The following is a 16,664-nucleotide window of genomic DNA, read 5'->3' as shown; positions in this document are numbered from 1 at the left end:
TAGGCCCCTCCCCCCATTAAAGGGACAGCCGCAGACTCAGGAGGGCGGGCGGCCGGCTTCCCGCTGCTGGCCCATTTGACAGATGGAGAGACTAAGGCTCAGAGAGGCCACCGCCTTACTGACTGGCCACCCTGTCAGTAAGAGGTACTGCCGACCTGCCACCCTGAAACCCCCTCTTTCTTAATTTTTTTTTTTTTTGAACTCCTCTCTTTAAATAACCTCTGTTTCCCTGGACCAGCCTCAGGGAAGACGCCCTGATGTCTGCATGTTCTCCTAAACTGACTATTTGCCATTCCTAAACTTTTTTTTTTCTTTTTGCATCACACCTGGTGATGCTCAGGGGTTCCTCCTGGCTCGTGCACTCAGGAATTACTCCTCGCTCTGCTTGGAGGACCCTATGGGATGCAGGATCGAATCCTGGTTGGCTACATGCAAGGCAAACGCCCTCCCCACTGTGCTATTGCTCCAGCCCCAACATCTTGTTTCTAATGTAATTGCTTCATTATTTATTTTTTCTTTTTTTTGCTTTTTTGGGTCACACCTGGCGATGCACAGGGGTTACTCCTGGCTCTGCACTCAGGAATCACTCCTGGCGGTGCTCAGGGAACCCTACGGGATGCCAGGGATCGAACCCGGGTCAGCGCCATGCAAGGCAAATGCCCTCCCCGCTGTGCTATGGCTCCGGCCCCATATACCTCAGTTTCTTCACCTGCTCGCCTGGTGAGTCCGGATCTCCGCATCGTGAGCAGCTGTGTTGAACACGGGCGTGCAAATGTCCTTTTGCATGGACGTTTCTGTGCACTTGGGGGAGATGCGTGCGCCTCCTCGCCCGGGGGCAGGTGTTTCCCAGTCTTCTCCCCCGAGCCCAGGCCGTGTGCCCAGGAGCACCATGAGGCCGGCCCCGTCCGAGAGGAGTTAACCAGGAGGGAGAGGCAGAGACCAAAGTGTCCCAGGCAAGTCAGACGGAGGAACCCAACCCATCCCTGATCACTCAAACGAACGACTGACCACACATTCATTTATTCATTCAGTTCCTCGAGTTGGATCGCATCCCTCGTGAGGCACCAGGGCACAGGGCTGGGAAGGCTTCCTGGAGGAGGGGGAGCCAGGGCAGAGGCAGGAAGCAGGAGCGCACAGGGCGAAGGTCTGCAGCGGGGGGGAGCAAGGGCGTTCCAGGAAGGGAGTAGTGGTCCGTGAAGCCGCGCAGAGAGTGGGGGGCGGGGGGCCAGTGGGGTGCACCCGAGAGGTGTGCGGTGAACAGAGTCCACCGGGTGCCCGGGCCTCACCAGGGGGCACCTGGGAGCCGCGGACGGTGGGGCAGGGACAGGAACACGATCGCGTCCCCTTCCCCCCTCACGGGGCAGCGTGTGAGCCGGTCTGGGCCTCGGTTTCCCCACTCGTGGAGGGGAGGGCCGGGCGGCAGGGCCCGTGTCCCCTGGTGAATGGCATTAACCGGTTGACCATTAACTCCGGCTGCTCGGCGTCCGGGGACGCTGCCTGCCGGGCTCCTGGCCGCTCCTCTCATCAAACATTCACCGTCCCCAGCAGAGGCCTGCACCGAGGGGCCGGGCACAAAGGTGGCACAGTCCAGCGCGTGCCCCGGGGCGGCCACTGGACGGGAAAAACATCCCTGAGCATTTGCCCTGGGCCAGCGAGGAGAGGCCTGCAGGGCAGCGGGGGGGTGGGGGGGTGGGCCCGGGAGGCTTCCTGGAGGAGAGGGTCTTGGCACAGGGCCTGGGCTGGGTCATCTGCTCGCCTGCCGGGCTGCGCCCCAGGGGGCCCGTTCCTGAACAGCTGGCGTCCGCGCGGTGAGTCCCTCCCGCTCACACAGGGCGCAGCTGCAGGAGTCTGAGCCGCTGCCCGGCGCACACGGGTCCCGAGCCCGGACCCCCGGCACTGCCCCACGTGCCACCAGAGGGTCCCGGCAGCTCTGCCGTCTGCACGGCGGCTCCTGCTCCAGTGCTCGCAGCCCAGCCTGTGTCTCCTGCGCGGGCAGCAGCAGCCAGAGGGCAGGCGACATCTCGGGGCTGCTCAGGTGTCCAGCGGCCCCGCCTGGCAGTTCTTGGCCAACCAGGCTGCCCGTGGCACGCGGGGGCCAGGGGCTGCGGGCGGCTCAGGGGGCCCCGGCGGTGCCCGGGGGACCAGCGGGAGCTCAGGATAACATCGGCCTTGGTTGGGGCTGGAGCAATAGCACAGCGGGGAGGGCGTTTACCTGGCACGTGGCCGACCCGGGTTCGATTCCCAGCATCCCGTAGGGTCCCCTGAGCACCGCCAGGGGTGATTCCTGAGAGCAGAGCCCGGAGGGACCCCTGAGCATCGCCGGGTGTGACCCAAAAAAAAAATGAAAACAAACATCGGCCTCAGCCATGCTGACGGCACGTCACTCCCTCCGCCGGCCCTGGACTCTGTTCTTCTTCCAAATGAGACCAGGAGGGCAGTCCAGGCATGGAGGCGCTTTTCTTGCTTGCGTCTGACCCGGGTTTGATCCCCATCACCACATGCTCCCCTGAGCCCCTCCAGGAGCGATCTCGGAGCCCAGAGCCGGGAGTAGGTCCTGAGCACGGCTGGTGTGGCCCCAAAACCAGAACAAAGATTAAGCGGCAGCAGTCAGTTCCTGGCACGCAGAGGCAGTCTGGCTGGTCACCAGAAGCCAGGCTCTGCTTCTGTGCTGGGCAACCCTGGAAGAGTTACATGCCCTCTCTGTGCCTCGTTATCTCAACTGTAAGCCGGGCTGAAAGACAAGCTGGTTCCCGGGGGGGACAGAGAGAGGAGCAGATGAACCCAGAGTGTGGAGCGTGTGGGCCCACAGGTGCTCTGTGTCGGGAGGACATTACTTCCGGTCACAAGGAAGCAGGGGCCCGGGGCCACAGCACAGCGGGGAGCGTGTTTGCTTTGCACACGGCCGGCCCAGGTTTAATTGCTGGCACAGCGCTTGGTCCCTGAGCTGCAGCTCAAAAACCAAAATAAAGGGGGCTGGAGCGATAGCACAGCAGGTAGGGTGTTTGCCTTGCACGCGGCCGACCCGGGTTCGATTCCCAGCATCCCATATGGTCCCCTGAGCACCACCAGGAGTGATTCCTGAGTGCAGAGCCAGGATTAACCCCTGTGCATTGCCAGGGGTGACCCAAAAAGAAAACTAACTAACTAAATAAATAAATGAAATTGTCTTGGAAAATTGCTTCTTTAAATAAGAAAAAAAAAAAGGAAGTCCAGGCAGAGCACGTGGTCCCGGCAGCGTGGACGCGTGCGTGGCCCAAGCTCAGGGTCAAACTGCAAAGACGGGATGTGTACGCCCCGAGCCTGGTGACAGGACAGCGGGCGCCCCGGGCTCGGGCTGAGCTCAGAGAGACTCGGTCACTTTCCCCAGGTCACACAGCAGCAGGGCCACGCCCCCGAGCCCGGCCTTGCACAGAAGGCAGGTACGGAGGGAGGGGCCGGGTCACTGACCCGTCCCTGCCAGCGTCATTCTCGTCACCCAGCCACTGTCCCTGACACCTCCAGCCGCCAAACACCAGTGCCGGCCAAGCGCCCGAGTTGTTCATTAAGCTCCATTGCACCATCCTCGGGCGAGGGCCGGGACCCCAGAGCGGGCACCGCGCCCCTGGGTTGCCCCTTCACACCGGCCCCACGCCCCGGTACCCTGCAGGACTCGGGGGTCCCACCAGCCTCGCGAAACCAGCAGGCGGACCCCCGCGCCTCCCCCCCCTTCCAGCCCGGGGCATGTTTGGAACTCGCTGGAGCAGATTCTCGGGCCAGGACGTGACCTGCACTCACTGACCACAGTGTCCACCTCTTCAGCAGACCCTGTCCGTGCCTGAGGCTGACGCCTCCCTCCACTGGGTGCCCTCTGTCGGGGGCTTCTAATGAGCCCCCACTGCGACTCTCAGCCGGGGGTCGCAGCACTGCCAGCCCCTGCCGTGTCCAGGGCACCTGCCCCCCCCCGGCAGTGCTGGGGCCTCCGGGGTGACCAGTGGCACATGGGGGAGGGTGAGTCCCCTGTGACCTTGTTCTACAGGGATTTTTTTTTTTTTTTTTGCTTTTTAGGTCACACCCAGCGATGCACAGGGGTTACTCCTGGCTCTGCACTCAGGAATCACTCCTGGCGGTGCTCAGGGGACCATATGGGATGCTGGGAATCGAACCCGGGTCAGCCGCGTGCAAGGCAAACGCCCTCCCCACTGTGCTATCGCTCCAGCCCCCTACAGGGATGTTTTTTACACGAGCCACAGTCTGTGGAGTTGCCCCATCTGGGCTGGCAGGTGGGGAAACTGAGGCTGGGGGCAGCTCAGGCCCTGGGAGGGTTCTGGGGCCTGGAGTTGGAGTCGTAGCTGAAGTATAAGAAACATCTGGGGGGGGGAGCTGGAGTGATAGCACAGCAGGGAGGGCGTTTGCCTTGCACGCGGCCAACCCGTGTTCAATTCCCGGCATCCCATATGGTCCCCTGAGCATCATCAGGAGTAATTCCTGAGTGCAGAGCCAGGAGTAACCCCTGAGCATCACCGGGTGTGACTCAAAAAGCAAAAAAAAAAAAAATTAATTAAGAAACATCTGGGGTGGGGCTGGAGCGATAGCACAGTGGGGAGGGCATTTGCTTTGCACGCAACTGGCCCAGGTTCAATTCCCGGCATCCCATATGGTCCCCTGGGAACCGCCAGGAGTGATTCCTGAATGCAGAGCCAGGAGTAGCCCCTGAGCATCGCCGGGTGTGACCCAAAAAGCAAAAAAAAAAGAAAAAAACATCTCGGCCAGATGGGAGGATCCAGAAGCAGCTTAGGACCTAGGGGTGCCTCTGGGCGCCAGAACACCACGGGGTGCAGCTCCCTGAGCACCAGGCGCGGCCCTGGTGTCCCCCCATCCATCCTCGCAGAGGTACCAGAGGGGTGTGTCCTCTCCGTAAAGGCCAGCACTCACTGACCACAGTGTCCACCTCTTCAGCAGACCCTGTCCGTGCCTGAGGCTGACGCCCCCCTCCAAGGCCGGGCCCTACCGCCCCCTGGAGGCGGGAGGCAGAAGTGCACCCCAGCTCTGAAGGCGCCCGGAAAGCGGTCAGCGGTCAGCGGAGGGAAGAGAAGGACCGGGCGGGCGGGACACGGCTCGGTTCGGGTGGAACAAGTGGGGCACGAGTGCCGTCTCCGGCACTCCAGAAAAAAAAAAAGTGATGAAAAACGCCTTGACTGGCAGGTCCGTACTCGGCAGAGAAGGACCAGTTCGCCCGCAGCTTGGTGCGGGGGCGGGACGCGGCGTGGGCAGCCGGGTGGGTCCAGCGGGGGACGGAGGGCGGGAGGGAGTCCCCGGGGCGGCTGCGGGCTGGACGGGGGCGTGGGAGTGGGGGGTCTCCCCGCACCCGCTCGGCCTGTAACCCGGAGGGAGGGGCCCCGGGGCCTCCGCCCGGGTCGCAGAATGAGAGCAGGACCCAGAGGCGTCCGAAGCCACGGGTGCCTGGGACCCCCGGAGAGTGCCCTGAGCACTGCCGCGTGTGAGTTCTGGGCACTGCCGGGTGTGGCCCCGAAAACACCAACAGAAAAACTCAACAACGTTCTGTGTGAGCCCTAGACTCCGAGATGGGCCAGACGGTCCCTGGGCCAGGGGCGCCGGGGACGTGTGGGGGAGGGTGGCAGATACCGGGGACCACACCGCCCCCTACCCTCGCTGACTCGGCCACCAGCTGTCCCGCCACCCTGGACACAGTCTCCTGTCTGGGCTCCATCCCCGGCACCCCATAGACCCCCTGAGCCCACCAGGAGTGAGCCCTGAGCACTGTTGGGTGTGACCCCCAAACCGAAACACAGGTCAGCATCTTCCCTTGGTGCAGTGCCTGCCGGCAGCCGGAGCTGCCTCCACCCGGGCACGCGGTGCTGCTGGCGTCTCACATCCCCCTCGGAGATCTCAGGTTTTCCATGGACTTTGCCAGAAATGCCTCTCTGCCCCTTACCCCCTGCCTGCTCCGGGATTGCTGGGCAGTGGCCCCCCCCGCCCCACCCCCGGGGAGGCTCAGGAGACCGTGGCGTCCTGCCTTAGACCAACCTGAGGGGCTGCCTGAGCTGCCCCTCCAGACGGAAGCACCGGACTCCCGAGAAGTGCTCCCCAGGGCGCAGCCAAGCCCAGCGCAGGGGAAGCCAGAGAATCCGGGATGGAAGCGACTGGATCAGGCCCTGCCAGGGAGGGCCCAGGGCTCGGAGTCAGCAAGGCAGCAGTAAGGGGGTTGAACGGCATCGGATTCAGGTCACCGAGAAAATAAAGTTTCAACTCCCCACCCACCCCCCAGCCCTGCCCAGCTAGTCATGAACTGCAGAACAGACACATTTCATTTATTTATTTATTTATTTATTTACTTATTTTTGCTTTTTGGGTCACACCCGGCGATGCACAGGGGTGGCTCCTGGCTCGGGGGGGCCCTATGGGATGCTGGGAATCGAACCCGGGTCGGCCGCGTGCACGGCAAACGCCCTCCCCACTGTGCTATCATCGCTCCCGCCCCAGAACAGACGCATTTCATAGGAGAATCCTTGGCCCGCCGGGGCGTGAAGCCTCTGGTCTGATTAAAAGAGGTTGAAACGGTGAGGCTGGGGAGGTTTCTGTCCCGTTCCAGGTCAGCCCTTGGCCGTGCTCCCCATCCCTGGCACGGGGGCGCCAGTACGGCCCCTGGGCACCCCGGGATGGGAGACTCGGGGGCTGCCAGGCTGGGAATCCCTCTGGGGTCCCCCCGGGGGGAGGAGGAAGGGGAGCAGACCAGGAGGGGCTGGGCCAGCGCTGGACAGCAGATAAGAAAGATGACAGGGGCGCTGCTGCCGCCCCCGCCCTCGCCTGCCCCAGTATCCGCGAGGCCCGTCATCCCCATCTCCTGGGGCCGGAAACTGAGGCCAAGGGCTGTTGTGTGACACCCCCCCCCCAAGGCCACAGAGCTGCGTGTCCTTTCAGCCAGGGAGGCCGAGGCAGAGCCCGGGACGAATCAGGGGCCGGGGCCGGCCGCGGGTGCCAGCGAGGGCAGAGGCCAGCGCTGTCCTCTCCTCCTCGTGGGAGAGCTGTGAAAACAACCGTCAGGATTCCCACCTGCCCCCGCCAAGGACATGCTGATCCGCCAGGCCTCTTCCCGGGGAGCCGTGACGTAACGGCACGGGCAGAGGTGAGGCCTGTGACCCGCCCGGGCCCTGCTGCGGGCCAGCTCCCAGCCCCCGCTCCCGGGCTGCAGGCTCACCCTCTGCCTTCCTGCACTGGCAAGACTGGCCTCAGTGGGCGCATCTGTTAAATGGGGGGAGGTGACTTTAGCTTTTCTCGAGCGCGCCTCGAGCTCTTTTCAAAGAGGGCCAGATGGGACGGGCTGAGCCATGGGGACCCCTATACCCCCAAGCAAGCACAGCGGGAAAATAGCCTCTTGGACGCCCCCCCAAGTAAGAATAGACGTTACCCATTGTGTGTCCACTCAGCCCTGGCCCCTGCTTTCACTATTCATCCTCCACTAGGTCATTGAGTCTTTTTTTTTTTCTTTTTGGGTCACACCCGGCAATGCACAGGGGTTACTCCTGGCTCTGCACTCAGGAATTATCCCTGGCGGTGCTCAGGGGACCATATGGGATGCTGGGAATCGAACCCAGGTCGGCTGCATGCAAGGCAAACGCCCTACCCGCTGTGCTATTGCTCCAGCCCCAGGTCATTGAGTCTTCAAGCTAGGAGAGCTGGGTGCTGAAATCAGTTAAGAACAGAGGTGCTGGGTCTGGATCTACAGTACATCAGCACATAGTCAACCCCGGTTCAATCCCCGCCCGGCACCCCCAGTGGTCCCCCGAAACCACCGGGACTGATTCCTGAGTGTAGAGTCTGGAGGGAACCCTGAGTACCGCTGGGCACGGCCCCCCAACAAAAGCAAAACAAGCGAACAAAAGAAGACACAGGGGCTGGAGCGATAGCACAGCGGGTAGGGCGTTTGCCTTGCACACGGCCAACCCAGGTTCGAATCCCAGCATCCCATAGGGTCCCCTGAGCACCGCCAGGAGTAATTCCTGAGTGCAGAGCCAGGAGTAACCCCTGTGCATTGCCGGGTGTGACCCAAAAAAGAAAAAGAAAAAAAAAAAAGAAGACAGAGGCCCAGAGAGGGTCAGTGACTTGTGGAAGCTCACACAGCAGATCCTGGCAAAGGGGTACCTCTTGATCTTTGGAAGTGACTGTGCTTGGGACAAACAGCCCCCCCTGGGGTGGGCACAGCTGACTCCCCCGAGCGTCCCCAGCGCATCAACACGCTCTCCTGGTTCTGCTTCACTGCCCCTGAAGCTCGACCTTGGGGAGCCCTGGGGGAGCCCCTGGCCCTCTTGGAGCCGAGGTGCCCACCCACGAGATGGCTGAGATGGACCCTTTCCCGCTGGGCTCTGACAGATTCAAAGCAACGCTGTGCCGGGCACTGAGTGCCCGTCGGCGGCAGGCTGGGTGGCAACCCCATTCCCGGCAGTGGAAGCAGCGTCCACCCTGGGGAGGACCCAGCCCGGGCCCGACCGCAGAGGTCTGTGGACGGGGCGGGTGAACACGCTCTCAGCGACGGGAGGCAGGGTTGGGAGTTTTTTCTTTTTTTGGGGGGGGGAGACCATACAATTCCCGTGGGGGCTTTCGAAGCATCTGGAACTGCTCCACTCTAGGGGGGGATCGTGGCCCAGGGGGGTCTCCTGGACACCAGGCGGGGGCGGGGCCTGTGTTCTCCAGCCTGGCCCTGGATGAGCGAGGCTCGGGGGGTCTCGTTTCCCAGCACTGCATGCCCCCCCCAGCCCCTCTGGGGAGATTCCCAGGGCAGTGGGCCAGGACAGCCCCCACGCACCGCCGGGTGGGACCCGAGAACCAAACAAGCAACAATAAAGGCGTCTGCCCGGGGGACAGGTCGCCAAGGGCTGTCTCGGCCTTCGCTCCTCCTTCCAGTGCTCACACGGCTGATTTTTCTGGGTGCTTCCGCCCTTGGCTGTGCCGCGCCTTCGCGCTGGGTGAGACCGAGGGACGAAGAGCTGCAGAAGGGGCTGGGGGCTCGCGGCTCCGGTGCTTCTCCCTGTCCCGGGCCCTCGCCTGCCTGCCTGGCCAACCTCGTGCAGACACCGCCTCAGGACGCACCTGGCAGCTGGCGGGCGCTCACGGGGCCCGGCCCGCGCTGTACGGGCACTTTCAGCCCCGGGCCCCGCCGAAGGAAGCAAGTGTCCCTCAGGTTCCTCTGGACGTGACCCGGCTGAGCCAGCACCTCCCCGGCTCGGCTGGGCCCGGGGTCCCTGCTCGGGCATGTCCCAGCTGCTCCCTCGGCTGTGACGGGCACGCCCAGTGGCCACCTGCCTGCTGGGCTGAGGGTCAAGCGCAGGCCCACGTGGGAAGCACGCGGCCGAGGCCCCCCACGGACCCTGGTAGGGGCGCGGGACGCAGGCAGGCCACACGTGTTTCATAACACTGCGACACGCACCACCCGCACACCTGGTTACAAATACGGTCCGACCCCCTCCGGGCGGAAGCAGTGTCCAGCCTGAGCACCTACCCCCTCGGAGGGGCTGGCCTGCAGCCGGAGGGGACAGCTGGCCCACAGAGGGGCCCTCGTCTGTCTGTCTGTGCCTGCGCGCTTTCCCTCTGTCTCTCTGTGTCTATCTCTCTGTCAGAGTCTCTGTCTCTCTAGGTCTCTGTCTCTGTGTCTCTGTCTCTATCTTTGTCTATCTCTCTCTATATTTTTCTCTCTCTCCCTCCCTCCCTCCCTCCCTCTCTTTCTCTCTCTCTCTCTCTCTCTCTCTCTCTCTCTCTCTCTCTCTCTCTCTCTCTCTCTCTCTCTCTGTCTCATCGTTATTCTCATCCTGGCCAGTTGGACAAGGGAGCTTTGTGTGGGAAGAAAGGCAGCCAGCCCTCTGTGTGTGTGTGTGTGTGTGTGTGTGTGTGTTCGCGCGCGCGTGTGCGTGTGTCTGCTTGTACATGAGTGCCCGAGCAGGAGTGTGTGTGCATGTGCTTGTGCATGAACATGCACGCGTGCCTGCGTGTGCCTGGGCGTGCACAGGGACACAGGTCCCTATACACGGCCAGGCCCTTGCGCGCCACCGCAGGGCAGAGAGGGGGAGAGGAGCAGGCGCGGGACGCGGGAAGGGTTCAAGGCTCCGCGGTGATGCCGCCCGTGGTGGCATCGGGCTGGCGGCTGCCTTCCCACCCCCACCCCTCCCGCTCATTCCGCTCCGTGCCTCGCTGGGCCTCCCTGGCCACGCCGGTCTCTCCGGGGCCCGGGGCCGGTGTGTGGGCAGCGGGGGTTCACATCCCCGTTTTGAAGGGCGCACAGAGGTCCCAGGGGGCCGGGCCATGGGGGGTTGTCTGGGCCCTGGCCCGTCCGCGGCCTCCCCCACTTGCTACCCAGTCCCCAAAGGCTGAAGGCAAGAATGGTGCGAGCCCGGGCCGCAGCGTCGGGGTTGCGGGTCACTGGGTTCAAAGGCCGGATGGTCTGCGCATCCCTCCTCCCGGGTCACAGTAAGACCCCCAGACCTCTGCCCTCTGGGGGGTCCCCACCCCCGTTTATGCACCACACGGCGGGGGAGAGTTTAAGCGCGCTACTTTCCGAGTCTCCGCGCAAAGCCTTGGGGAGCAGCTCTGGTCCCCGCGGGCGGAAAGGAGAAGCTCGGGAAGAGGAAGGGCAGCGGCCGGGCAGCGGCTGGGCAGGGGCGAGCGCGGGCCGGGCGGCCTCGGGCCAGGGGGCGCGGCCTGGGGGGGTGTGGCCGGCCCCGCGGCCCCATTGGCTGCCCGCGGGCGCCCGGGGAATAAAGCTCAGGGCCCGCGCCCGGCGGCGCCCACTGGGAAGACGGTCCCCGGCCACCCTCCCGCCGCCGTCCGTGCGTCCGTGCGTCCGTGCGTCCGTGCCCACTCCACCGTAGGTAAGGGACCCCCCCCACCCCAGCGCCTCCCACCCGGCCGGCGGAGAGGCGCGCGCAGAGCGCGACATCTCATCCAAACGCGCCCCCCAAGCGCACTTCCCTGGGATGGCTCTGCCCGGGGCCGCTGGTGGGGGGCTCCGGGGACAGCAGTGCTGCGGGGGACGGCGCTTGCCTCGCTCGCGCCTGACCCGGGTTCGATCCCGGGCCCCGCCTGTAGTGCCCTGGAGCACCTCCAGGAGTGACCCCCGGCGCAGCGCCCGGTGCGGCCCCCAAACAAAAAACAAAGCAGACGTGTTTGGAAAAGTCCTACCCGCAGCCGCACCCAGGGGTCTGAGTACCAGTTTCTCCCCCGAGCCCCCCCCACGACCAGCGTCCCGGAAATAACCCCTCGCGGGGAAGAGCGGGCGGTATGCGCCCCCACTCTCGGGGGGGTGCACTCGGATCGTTGCCGACCCCCCGCCCCTGATCCAGCCACCTTCGCAGTTTGCTGTGGGTCTGCACCTGCACCAGCTCCCGCGCTCAGGCTGCGGGGTGGGGAGGGGGCGCGCGGGGGGCTGCGCCTTCAATACCGCGGCCTCCCAGCAGGGGGCGCGCGCGGGGCGCACCTGTGCCCACGTGTGCACGCACCTGCGTGTGTGCACCTGCCTGCGTGCACGTGTGTGCGTGCGCCTGCGCTCACGTGTCCCAGGTCTTCGGCCACCCCCGCCTCAGCTCGTGCCCGCAGCTGCCCTGACCCTCTTGCTGCCCGCAGTCATGACCTCCGCGGAGCCGCTGCACGTGAAGTCGCCCCTGCGGGACAGCATGGCCCTGTCCAAAGTGGCCGGCACCAGCGTGTACCTCAAGATGGACAGCTCGCAGCCCTCGGGCTCCTTCAAGATCCGGGGCATCGGGAACCTCTGCAAGAGGGTGCGAGAGATTGAGCCTCCCCCTCCCCCCGCCCCATGCTCCCAGCGCCGGGCCCCTCTCCCCAGTCCCTGCCCGTCCCGGGTCCGGCCTCGCGGGGGCCGGGGCTGTCCCTCCGCGGGAGTGACTGGGCGGGGGCTGTGCTGGCCCTGACCCCGGCGCCTTTGTCTCTGCAGTGGGCTGAGCAAGGCTGTGACCACTTCGTCTGCTCCTCGGGTAGGTGGCCGGGCCTCTGCCGCGCGTCTGGGGGCCTGGCGGGGCCACCCTCCCGCTGTGGCGAGCGCAGCCGGCAGCTCCGGGGGGCTGGGGAGGGGCGGCTCGGAGCCCCGAGGTCGGCCAGGGGTGGGCAGCCCGGCCCTGGCCACTGACGCCCTCCCCACCCCCGCCCCGGCAGCGGGCAACGCGGGCATGGCGGCCGCCTACGCCGCCAGGAAGCTGGGCATCCCGTCCACCATCGTCGTGCCCAGCACCACCCCCGCCCTCACCATCGAGCGGCTCAAGAACGAGGGGGCCACAGTCAAGGTGGTGGGGGAGGTGAGTGCCGCGGGCGGGGCCCGGGAGCCGGGCGGCGGGGCGGGGCGCCCCGCTCTCCGCGCCCACCTCCCCGCTCTTCCCGCAGTCCTTGGACGAGGCCGTGGACCTGGCCAAGGCGCTGGCCAAGAATAACCCAGGCTGGGTCTACGTCCCTCCCTTTGATGACCCCCTCATCTGGTACGTGGTGGTCACGCCCCGCACCCAGGGAACCCGCTGCCCCCTGCACTGCCGACCGCGCCCTGCAGAGGGCGCACGCGAGCCCGCACCCCGGGGGCCCTGCTATCCACTGCTGCTGACCCCCACGCGCCTGTCCCCTAGAGGCCCGCCTGCCCCTGCACTGCAGATCGCGCCCTGCAGAGGGCGTGCGCGAGCCCGCACCTAGGGGCCCTGCTACCCACTGCTGCTGACCCCCACGCTCCTGTCCCCTAGGGGTCAGCCTGCCCCTGCACTTCCGACCGCGCCCTGCAGAGGGCGCGCGCGAGCCCGCACCCAGGGGCCCCCCCGCAATACCCTTCTGCTGACCCCCACGGCCAGCCTGGCCCTGCACTGCCGAATGCGCCCTGCAGAGGGCGCGCGAGCCTGCATCCCAGCCCATGGTGCGTTCTGCGGGGTGTCCCACAAGGGCCCCCTCCCCCTTTAGCACAGATGGACAGCAGGCTGGAGCCCGGGAAAGGGGGGCTGCCTGGGCCGGCCCCCCGCCCTGACCCCCCTGCCCGCCTGCAGGGAAGGCCACACGACCTTGGTAAAGGAGCTGAAGGAGACGCTGAAAGTCAAGCCCGGGGCCATCGCGCTGTCGGTGGGCGGCGGGGGCATGCTGTGTGGCGTGGTCCAGGGGCTGCAGGAGGTGGGCTGGGGGGACGTGCCCATCATCGCCATGGAGACCATCGGGGCCCACAGCTACCACGCGGCCACCTCCGCCGGCAAGCTCGTCACCCTGCCCCAGATCACCAGGTGAGTAGGGGGTGTCTCCCCGGGGCGTGCAGACAGCCGGGGGTGGGGGGTGGGTGGGGGGGAGGGAAACCGACTTTGACCCCTGTCCGGAACCACCCAGCAGCGAGTGGGTCAGAATCCACACGTGCGGCTCTGCAGGGAAAGAGCAAGGGCGCCATGGCCATGCACGGGGGCCGTCACGTGCCCCCTGCGGCTGGGCTCTCGGACAGACGTCACCTGCCCACACTCAGGGAGCCTGGCAGGTGCAGGGACCAGCCGCTGCCCAGTCGTAAACAGATACCGCGTCTGCTCCCAAGAGCCCGTTTCCGGGGCTGGAGCGATAGCACAGCGGGGAGGGCGTTTGCCTTGCACGCGCGGCTGACCTCTGTTCGATTTCCAGCATCCCATATGGTCCCCTGAAAACCGCCAGAGGTGGTTCCTGAGTGCAGAACCAGGAGTAACCCTGTGCATCTCCAGGTGTGACCCAAAAAATGCAAAAAAAAAAAAATTAAACCAAGAACCCGTTTCCAGACCTTGGACAGTTGGTGCTGGACTAGGATTTGGTGTGTGCACATTGCATGGGGGCCCAGTGAGTGCCGTAAACGAGACCGAACCTTCTTCTCTTACGTGAAAAACTAATGATGAAATCTAGAGGCGGGCCATCCAGGACCAGACTCCTTGTGGCCCAAAGTGGCTGCTGGTGTGCCAGCCGTCGCACCCACACTCCATCAGGCAGGAAGGAGAAACCCAGGGCAGAAGCGAGGCCCCTCCCTCTAAAGACAGACATGTTCACCCGGCCACAGTGACCCCGAGGGGGCCTGGGGAGTGCCTTTGCTGTCCAAGAGATCTTGGGCGAGTCTCGGCCCCAGGGAGAAGCCTGGACTCTCGGTGGGAAATTCTGGGCCTCTGAGGGCCCCCTCGGACCCCCGCACTGCTAGTCTCTGACTCAGTCCAGCTGGAATCCTGTTGGGCCCTGCACTGGGCCGTGCCCGTGAGGTCAGGGCCCAAATGCCCTTGTGTGAGGCTAGCTGGGATCAGATGGGGCAGGTGCGAGCACTGCTTATGAGCACAGGGCTGGACTTATGTGGGTCCTGCTTGGTCCCGGAACAGGCACAGCCAGGCATGTGACCTTGCTGCCGTGGTTTCCCCTGATGCTCTGGGGTTCTTGGCTCCTACCACGTTCTCAAGAGGGAGTCCCTGTCCTGGGTGCTATTTGAGAGATCTACCAGAGCTGGAGCATTGCTCCTGGAGGGCTTCCTGGAGGAGGTGACCTTCATCCTGTGCCGTGATAGACAGGCAGATGCGGCGGAGGATAGGCAGGAGGGAGTTAAGATGGGTGAGGGGCTCTGCGGGTGCAGGCGGCGCCCTGGAGCCCGGGCGTGGCACCCAACAAGGCACCAGCTGCCCCAGTGTCCAAGTCGCAGGGAAATGGGGCCGTCTGCCCCCCGCGGAGCCGGGGCGGCCCTGTGCTCGCGGCTCCCTCCTGCCAACCTTCCCCCTCCCTCCTCTCGCCGCGCCCCAGCGTGGCCAAGGCCCTGGGCGTGAGGACCGTGGGGGCGCAGGCCCTGAAGCTGTTCCAGGAGCACCCCATCTTCTCTGAGATCGTCTCCGACCAGGAGGCCGTGACCGCCATCGAGAAGTTCGTGGGTAGGTGCTGGGTACCCGACTCCCCGCCCTCACCCCGGGGGGGGGGGTGTGGAGGTGGCCCGGAGGGCTGCGTGCATGCGGGAGCCCTGGCTCGGTCTTCAGCACGGCATGGTCCCCCGAGCACTGTGTTGGGAGCAGATCCCAGAACCAGAAAATAGCCGAGCGCTTGGAATGCTGGCCGTGAGCCGCTGGTAGCCGGGATGGGGAGGAAACGGCCTGTGGCCCCATGGTGGTTTGAAACCCGGGGGGGGGGGGCAGTGTGGCTCCGTGTACGGGGGGGAGGGGGACATGAAGCATCACACACACGCACAGTCACACTCAGAATCACACACACACATGCGTGTACACGCGCACATGCGCAGTCACACTCAGAATCACACACGCATGCGTGCGCACGCGCACACGCGCAGTCACACTCAGAATCACACTCGCATGCATGCACACGCGCACACTCAGAATCACACACACGCATGCGTGCACACATGCACATGCGCAGTCAAACTCAGAATCACACGCATGCGTGCACATGCGCACACGCGCAGTCACGCTCAATCACACACGCATGCATGCACACGCGGTCACACAGATCCCCACACCTGCACGCGTGTCCCCATGTGCATGGACCCTCTCGCGTACACGCAGCCTCACACGTACTCCTTCCCCCGTACTCACACACGCGTGCACATGCTCACACGGGTACCCGAGAGCGTTCTCCCCCCGCCCCCCATCAGTCTGCGGAGCTGCCCCTCGGTCTGTGACGCCGGGGTCAGCGCTCGGGGTGGCTCAGGGCCCGGGGGGCCGGGGGGGCCGGGGGGCCGAGGCCCGGCCCTCACCGGCGCCCCCCGCAGACGACGAGAAGATCCTGGTGGAGCCGGCGTGCGGCGCGGCGCTGGCGGCCGTGTACAGCCGCGTGGTGCAGAAGCTGCAGGGCGAGGGCAAGCTGCGCACGCCCCTGCCCTCCGTGGTGGTCATCATCTGCGGGGGCAGCAACATCAGCCTGGCCCAGCTGCAGGCCCTCAAGGAGCAGCTGGGCCTGAGCAACGGGCCGGCCAAGTGAGCCTCGCCACCCGCGCCTCCTCGCTCCCTCCCGCCCCCCGTGGGCGAGGCCACGGTCCCCCCCACCTCGCCCCTGCCGGGCCGGGAGGTCAGCGGCCGCCGGCTGCACTCGGAACTCTGGGACCACCCAGTGACTGTCCTGTCCCCCTGCTGAGGTGGCCGCCCCCCACGTCCAGGTGCCCGGAGCAGGGCGGGCCCCGGTGAGATGACAGCTGCGGGCCCCCGTCAGGTGGACAGCCCCCCTCCCCCTCCCTCATTTTTCTAATGTGCAGAGTTTTTCAGTGACAAAGAAAAATAATATATTTATGCAATGAGGAGCTTGGAGTCTTTCCGTGGCAGCCCCTAGCCTCCCCCCCCCCCACACACACACACCTGCATTCAGCCCTGGCGAGAGCAGCGAGCGCCCGCCCTCCCCTCCCCTGCGCTCAGCACTGAGTGCCCGGCCCAAGACCAGCAGTGTGTTCCAAAGCAAAAAGACCCTCGGACAAGACCTGGGAAACAGCGGGCACTCGATATCCAGAGGGGTGGATGCAGGAATGGCGAACGGACAGATGGCTGGGTGTGTATAGGTGGCGACTGGACGAAGATAAAGATGGACAATGGGTGGACAGTTGGATGGATGGATGGATGGGTGGGTGGGTGGGTGGGTGGATGGATGGATGAATGGATGGGTGGATGGATGGTTTGGGGGATGGACGGACGAATGGGTGGCTAGACGGATGGATGGAGGATGGACAG

The 16,664-nt window shown here is 65.2% G+C and overlaps 1 protein-coding gene across 1 annotated transcript; it reads left to right on the top strand.

Annotated features, from left to right (window-relative positions):
* Positions 1 to 10,765: 10,765 nt before the first annotated feature.
* LOC101555473 (L-serine dehydratase/L-threonine deaminase) lies at positions 10,766 to 16,217 on the top strand. The gene is made up of 8 exons (XM_004611198.2): positions 10,766 to 10,856; positions 11,608 to 11,762; positions 11,936 to 11,975; positions 12,154 to 12,293; positions 12,379 to 12,470; positions 13,017 to 13,244; positions 14,746 to 14,870; positions 15,719 to 16,217. The coding sequence occupies exons 2-8, from the start codon at positions 11,610 to 11,612 to the stop codon at positions 15,925 to 15,927; spliced, it is 987 nt and encodes a 328-aa protein (XP_004611255.2). The 5' UTR covers positions 10,766 to 10,856; positions 11,608 to 11,609; the 3' UTR covers positions 15,928 to 16,217.
* Positions 16,218 to 16,664: the final 447 nt, after the last annotated feature.

This window comes from Sorex araneus, chromosome 9 (assembly GCF_027595985.1).
Source record: "Sorex araneus isolate mSorAra2 chromosome 9, mSorAra2.pri, whole genome shotgun sequence".
Taxonomy (NCBI): domain Eukaryota; kingdom Metazoa; phylum Chordata; class Mammalia; order Eulipotyphla; family Soricidae; genus Sorex; species Sorex araneus.
This window is presented reverse-complemented; position numbering and strand designations above follow the sequence as displayed.

Coding starts and splice junctions, on each gene's coding strand:
- LOC101555473 (XM_004611198.2), top strand. CDS start 11,610: ATGACCTCCGCGGAGCCGCTGCACGTGAAGTCGCCCCTGCGGGACAGC. Junction 11,763..11,935: donor TCGGGAACCTCTGCAAGAGG/GTGCGAGAGATT, acceptor TTGTCTCTGCAG/TGGGCTGAGCAAGGCTGTGA. Junction 13,245..14,745: donor ACCCTGCCCCAGATCACCAG/GTGAGTAGGGGG, acceptor GCCGCGCCCCAG/CGTGGCCAAGGCCCTGGGCG.